The sequence below is a fragment of the Miscanthus floridulus genome, chromosome 14 (genome assembly GCF_019320115.1).
Source record: "Miscanthus floridulus cultivar M001 chromosome 14, ASM1932011v1, whole genome shotgun sequence".
NCBI lineage: Eukaryota > Viridiplantae > Streptophyta > Magnoliopsida > Poales > Poaceae > Miscanthus > Miscanthus floridulus.
The window spans coordinates 8,401,109-8,408,110 of NC_089593.1; the positions used below are offsets into that span (position 1 = coordinate 8,401,109).

A 7,002-nucleotide genomic window follows, 5' to 3' on the forward strand; every position below is an offset into this window, starting at 1 on the left:
GATAACTTTCATCAATAGTCACATAAGTGACCGTCGGACTCGGCTGTGCGGGGCGGTCGGACCGTGCGACGCAGGGTCCGATGCCCTGCCATGGCCACTCTACGCTGCCACGCGTGCCATTCAAATCAAATCGACCATTGCCGCCTAGCAGCGCTTAGTCGCGCGTTGATCACCACCATCGGACCTAGCCAGGAATGACCGTCGGACCAGCCGACGCCTAGAGTCCGACGCTCGACAAAATCACACCGAGAGGATCCAGAACGTGTTATTGGGTCGGACCCCGGTCCAACGCCCACTGTCGGACCCAAGGAGAGTCCGACACTACCACGTGTCACGTCCACATAAACACTCTCGTCAGCCAGGCAGACTCCGACGCCTCCTAAGCCAGGGTCCGACACCATTGTTTCTTTCCTTTTCAAGCGCGATCACTACACCCTTGCTTCCATGTGCCAACACCAAAGTGTCTCACCACTAGTGCACGTATGTTAGCATTTTCACAACCATTTTTCAAAGGATTAGTCACTTAATTCACTACGCCACTCGATCCTAGTAACAATGCAAAGTTAGATCACTCGGGTGACACTAGATGACCAATATGCAAACAAGTTTGCCCCTCTTGATAGTACGGCCATCTATCCTAAACCCGGTCATAAACTTCTCTACACACCTATGACCGGTGAAATGAATGCCCTACAAATATACCTTTGACTTGCGCATTCCATTATTCCATCTCCTCCAATGTTGATGCAATACAAGCACCAACCAATCACAAATAATATGATCCACTTCATATCATCACATGACCATATTGGTTCATCGATCTTGACCTCACTTGCTCTTCACCGTTGCGTCGGTCCATCGATGCCAAGTCATCACTCAACTTGCCCTTCACACTTGCAACCAGTCCATCAAGCCAAGTCTTGTCTTGATCTTCTCCGCCTTAGTCACATGATCCAGTGTCATGTTTCATATGCAATGAGCTCCTTCATCACATGTGTGAGCCTTGCAACAAATCCAAGCCATCTTTACCATCATGACATGAGTTGCTCACACAAGTGTACCTGTGGACTAATCACCTGTGTATCTCATAATTAAACGCATTAGTCTGCCTAGGTTGTCACTCAATTACTAAAACCAAACAAATGACCTTTCAACGGCCTAGAACCATGATTGAACGACTTTGGACACCCGGTGGGGACGCAGTTACCGGTTTTGCTAGGCGACGAGGGGCCTCTAGGTAGGTTGCAGGGTGGTCGTCGTCGGATGCTTCGTCTTCCCACTGGTGTCGCTTCGTGCGCCCCCCCGGAGGAGCAACTTGGGTAGAATGGAGCCTCATCCGGTGAGAGCGAAGAAGGGCAGGGAGCCGCATCCAACGAGAGCGAGGAGGGGCGGGGGCTCGATGGGCCGCCATCCGACGCAGATCTGGTCCCCACCCACTGCAGCGTGCTGGCCGCGGCTGGCCCCGGTGGCGGAGGGATCGATAGGGTGCTAATGGAGGAGGTGGCCGTCGTGGCGGTGGTTTCCTGCTAGTGGTCTCCTCCGAGGTCCTCGATGAGCGACGGTGGTGATTGAGCCTCATGCTACCCTGCATCGGCCTCCGCAGGCGGGCGGGTAGTGGCTGGCCGCCGTGGGGCCCCAAATCCGGCCGAGCCCGGGTGTAGGGTGGCCGCGGCGGCATCAGCCGGCCTCGACGGCAGATTGGCGCTGACGGCGCTCGACGTGTGCAGTGGCGGCGGCTCCCTCACGCTGGTGATGAGCGGAGTCAGGGCTGGGACGGGAGGAGTAGGAGGTGGGGGAGGAGGGCGTCGGGGCGGTGGCCGGCTGCGGCAGCGTTGCGGGTGCCAAGGGCTAGGGTTCGAGCAGGTCAGGGCTTGGGTCGTGTTCAGATGATATCTTTAGGAATAATCATTTTGGCTAAACATTTATAATTAAATTATTTAATTCCCATTGATATCGTCTGCCCTAAAAAACTATTTCTTTGCACTCTAGCTCTCGCCTTCCATATATTTTGTGCTACCCTTTCCTGTCCTTTCATCAATAAGTACATACATGGTTAGTACGTTGGTACACATTGGCGACTCATATGTCATCCAAATATTTCCTCCGTCTTAAAAGAAAGTCGCCTAGTCAACGCGTTCACGGTGTAGTGGTAGCTCCTCCCGTCGCGGAGAACTCCCACCATTTCCGGTCTTGGGATCAATCCCCAGAGGGAACCAAGCACGTGTGTGTGGATGCATGGTGTGCGCGAGTGCGTGGCTCTGTTGATGTGTTTTAAGATTTCTCAAAAAGTCTCACATGTATTTGAGCGTGCGGCCGGTATAGGTGTCCATATATATGAGTCCTATGATATGCCAGTGCTCGAAAAGGTCACCTACGGTTGTGTGCAGGTTAAATTTTTTTAAGTTTACCTATATCTGTATAAAATATGAGCAATATTTTTTAATCTCCACATAAGTTTATTATAAAAATATTAATAATCTTATGTATATATTTAGCCAAAGTTAAAAAAATATTTGATTTTTTGATAAGTGAGAATGACACACTTCCAATAAACGGAGGGAGCCACGTACAATTTTTTCTATTATTTGTGAGAGGACAGCGAGAGGGTTATAGTTTACCAAGCAACTGCACACACGTTGTTGCTCGTATGAGTTGTCGTGCTTTCTGTGGGTTAACTTATTGTCTGTTTGAATTCTTAGGTCTAAAGTTTAGTCAGCTAAAACTAAGACTCACTTGTATGATCTAAAGTTTTTAATGAGATTGGTTAAACTTTAGACTTCTTGTTTGGATCCTCAAGAGTTAAAGTGGTTTAAAATTTAATGGCTACACTTTAGATTATGGGATCCAAACAGGACCTAAAGATGGTTTAAGCCATTTTTTTCTAGTCTCAAACTCTTAACAGATTAAGCACGCTTCAAAGAGAGTGGCTGGCTAGTGAGAAAGCTATAAGCTGGAATCTGTACGTAATAATTCAACCAGACGTACTCAAGACATATATATTTATATATAACAAATTAAGCTTCACAAAGCCTGAATGGATGGAACTTATTCTTGGACGGCACTGCATTGTTGGCGGAATATATTTCATATATACTCCACCGACCAAATAGTGTTTTCCCTGTTGATTTGAATTCTTTTTTGCGTGCGTGCATATATATGCACACGACGTACGGTTCCCCCGGCCGGACAGGGCAGGTCAGAACAACGTTTTATTTCTTTGCCGAAAGCAACAGATAACTTTTCGCTGGAGATGCATGCTACGCATAAGAAACCAATGCAAGCAATGGATCGGACCACTAGAAAAAGCAACTGTGTTGGGCTTATTTTCACATTTTTTCTTCTGAGAGAGAAAATTAAAGAAATGACAGCGAAATGCACTTCATTGTGCTATGATATGATCCGTGCAGGAGTAACGACGCGTCAAGAGTACCGGACTCGTCAAATCACTTCTTACCTTTCTTGGATGCACAGCTGAGACTTCCTTTCTCCAGAAATGACCTCCTTTTACAAGCTAAACATAAAGCTTCTGATAGTGTCATACAACAATTAATAAAACAACGAAATCTATGAATTAGAACAGGACACGCAAGGTTCTTTCCCTCCCTATTTATTGCCTGTACAGTTCATGATTTCAAGTGCCTGTACAGTTCATGATTTCAAGAAAACTATCCAAGAACCTTTGGCCAACATACTTGATCAAACCTATAACGAACTGCTAGTCCCACCCCCCCACCCCAAAAAAAAAGGGTTAATGCAAAAAGAAGAGGAAAACTAAACTAGTACAGCTCCAAAGGAGCATAGACATCAGCAACTTATTACATTGCAGTTCTCCAGCGTGCTTGAAAACCACAACTTCACCTTCCCTAGTTTCATCTTACAATCCAGTTTTTTCTACTTAAAAAATATTACTGTACCAAAAACAAGTCTTGCATTAACCTGTAATCATTGTGTATACAGCATACTGTATGGCATGAACACACAAGCCTACAACTTTTTCATGTACATGATCTGAAGCAATGACCAAAAAAAAAAGGCCCCAACTCTGAATCTCCTCTCAGGAATAACCAGATATATCACCTCAGTAGCGCTCATGAAACTCCAAATGACCATTGTCTTGGGCCAAATAATTTTTTCTTACAGCCACCCAAGTATGCTTGTAGTTGCACAGACAGTAAGGGGTACAAAACAAGCTTTGACGTTATTCTTCGGTAAAAGAGTCAAAATGGATGAAAAGCAACTTAATCATCCAGCACCTATTTCTGAAATAGGGCAGCAAGCTCCCCTTTTTCAGCCATGGATGAAATAATATCACAGCCTCCCACGAGCTCCCCTCCAATGAAAATCTGAGGGAACGTCGGCCAGTTGCTGTACGTCTTCAGGGTCTCCCTTAGCCCATGGTTGTGCTCCTCATCAAGCACATCAACAGTAACGAAGTCCACTCCATGAGCTTCCAAGATACCCACCACCCTTTGTGAGAATCCGCACTGGGGAGCACTCCTTGATCCTTTGATGAAGGCTACCACTCTGTTCTCTTTCACCAACCGGTCTATCAACTGTTCTAGTGGAACAGTCAGCTGGACATGGCGTCCAGGCGTCAACCGCAAGTCTGGAGGCCTCTGGGGGGCACCAACCCAGGTGTAGTTTCCTGCAACATTCCCTGGTGGCGCCTTGCCAGTGGCCTCTATATGTTCTTCCATCCATGATTTCCAGGCATTATTAAGGGCAGCTCGATCTGGTGTCTCCTCGTCTGATACTGCAACCTGCACATGTCATAATGTCAGTGCAATCAGATATTCAAGTACTAATAAACATGCAAAAGGTAGAAATTATTTTTTTCCTTTTGACAGATTTAGTTTGTGCAGAAGAATATTGTACCAGTAAATACAAAAGTAATGAAGCAAAAGAGGAGTTAAGGCAGCAGGAGTGTCGAAGTCTTTAAGGCCCCAGGAGAACCAGGGCAATATTCAGAAAGGCTGTTATAACAACTTCAATTCACAGAACTGACTAAAACGGGACACAGGATGGGGTAGAACAACCACTAGCTAAAACTTTGACCTGAATTTATGTTATTTCAGCAGATCCTTTGGCATTAAAACATCATATGAAGACATATCCAGATTCATGATCTTGCATGAGCAGGCCCCATAGTTGCTAACATGCTATAGAAGCAATAAGGAATTTAAAGTCCACAAAGCTGCTATAAAGAAGGGGCTTGTGAATAATGTAATATCATACCTACTGGCTACCGTCCTAATAAAAGCTAATCAGTTACAGAGGTTAGAATGAAAAATACAATGCTAAATACTAAATCAGCTACCAATATGCACATATTGTTTTGCAGACAGTACGTTGAACGTCATGTTCTGTCAACCAGAACAAGGCTCATGGATCGCTGAAACAAGAATACATTACTGGGTTCCATCTTACTGCAGATGGGGGAGAATGAAGTAGGTAAGCATATTTTCTTTCGGTGAGAAAGAAAGTAAGCGAGCATACCGAATGAGAAATGCAAACTCCAACATCAAGCAAAGTATAGACCGACTGATACTAGCTAGAGATGTTTATACAATGGCCAATCAATGAAAATATTGTTGATTGGGACTTTGGGAGAATGGAGAAGGTAAGCATATCGACTATTCGAAGCTACAAAAACTGGTGCCCTTTTGTCCCTCCTATCGGCCACCAACAAAAGTGAGAAACAACAGACACTTAAACCATTTCTTCCTCAGTGGCGCAAATTAACATGTATCAGTTTGCCCCAATTAACGATCCCCGATACCCAAGCTCAAAGGCAACTGCTGGTTTAGTCCCAAAGCGAGGCTAAAGTAATGTAACTGTGAGCATAAATACATAGGAGCATATACTGTAAAGTGTAATAATATGATGATGCATGCTTAGACAGCTTAGTCGATGCCGTACCTTGACGGAGGCGCAGAGGTTGGCGGGGACCTTCCGGCGGTGGCCCTCGACGCTGGCCCTGACGTTACGCGAAATTCCGACGAACTGCAGCTCCCCGGCGGGGTCGTAGACGCCGTAGACCCCGGGCTTGGAGGGCAGAGTGTCCTCGTCGACCAGGGGCTGGGTAGGCTCCTGAGGGATGGGCACGGGGGACGCCTCGGAGAGCTTCTTGAAGGCGGCGACGGCGAGAGAGCGGGAGGCACGGCTGCGACGGTGAGGGAAACGAAGGGTATTGGAGGACGACGATGAGGAGGCTGATGCGGAGAGGAGAGGGAAGGCGAGGCGGGGAGAAGCAGCGGCGGTGGCGGTGGAAGCCATGGCCATGGGGGGATGCTTCGACGGTGGGGCGTCTGCTCTGCTTTGCGTCGGCGGCGAGTGGTGGTGGTGTTCTGTCAGTCGGATAGGATGTGAGCTTTGTTTCGGCCCATAACAAGAGGCCCGTTTCTGCTGTCTGCTGGTTACAGGCAGGCCCAGGCCGACCTGCTGGCCTGCTAGACCCATCTGCAAATACAGTCTTTGTGGCCTGTTCTGAACTTTTGTTATTTTATTTATTTTTCTTCCGGTTCTGAATCGACATGGTGCAGCAACAGAGAGTTAGGAATACTGTTTCTGCTCAGAATTACAAGATGTTCTGTGTAATTCGTGCTTAGAATTACAAGATCCATGCTTCAAAAACAAGCTAATGGTTGACTAAGGAGAGTAATTTCCATCCCTTTCCTTCTAAGTGAAGGTCAATACTCTCAAAGATTTAGGATTTGTTTCGATGGAAGCTTGGCATGCATTGTCTGACCAGGCAACATAGGCGTCCAAAATTAGATGACTGGGGTGCCACTGTTTGCCTAGGCAGACTTTTACGGTATCCATCCAAACCGGCCCTTAGGGTAGGTTTGCTAAATTCCTTAATGTATTTTGTTGGCTTTAATAAGCAAAGATGTTGTCCTATGTACCATTCTTGAAAGGACACACAAATATGAACATTATTTGTTAAACATCGCAGTTTATGAGACTTGGTTGGCCTACGGTAAGCTTATGAAGAGACCAAAA

At 46.4% G+C, this 7,002-nt stretch overlaps 1 protein-coding gene across 1 annotated transcript; it reads right to left on the minus strand.

The window, feature by feature from the left end:
- Nucleotides 1-3,804: 3,804 nt before the first annotated feature.
- Nucleotides 3,805-6,342, minus strand: LOC136505317 (monothiol glutaredoxin-S12, chloroplastic-like). Its single transcript, XM_066500470.1, has 2 exons — nt 5,920-6,342; nt 3,805-4,760 (listed from the first exon to the last, which is right to left on the minus strand). Exons 1-2 carry the CDS (start codon nt 6,280-6,282, stop codon nt 4,254-4,256), a joined length of 870 nt encoding a protein of 289 aa, XP_066356567.1. The 5' UTR covers nt 6,283-6,342; the 3' UTR covers nt 3,805-4,253.
- Nucleotides 6,343-7,002: the final 660 nt, after the last annotated feature.

Bases quoted from the DNA above. Each gene is read 5' to 3' on its own strand.
- LOC136505317 (XM_066500470.1), bottom strand. From the start codon at position 6,282: ATGGCCATGGCTTCCACCGCCACCGCCGCTGCTTCTCCCCGCCTCGCC. The intron at 4,761-5,919 runs GTACGGCATCGA...TGACATGTGCAG, and splicing joins ACCTCTGCGCCTCCGTCAAG to GTTGCAGTATCAGACGAGGA.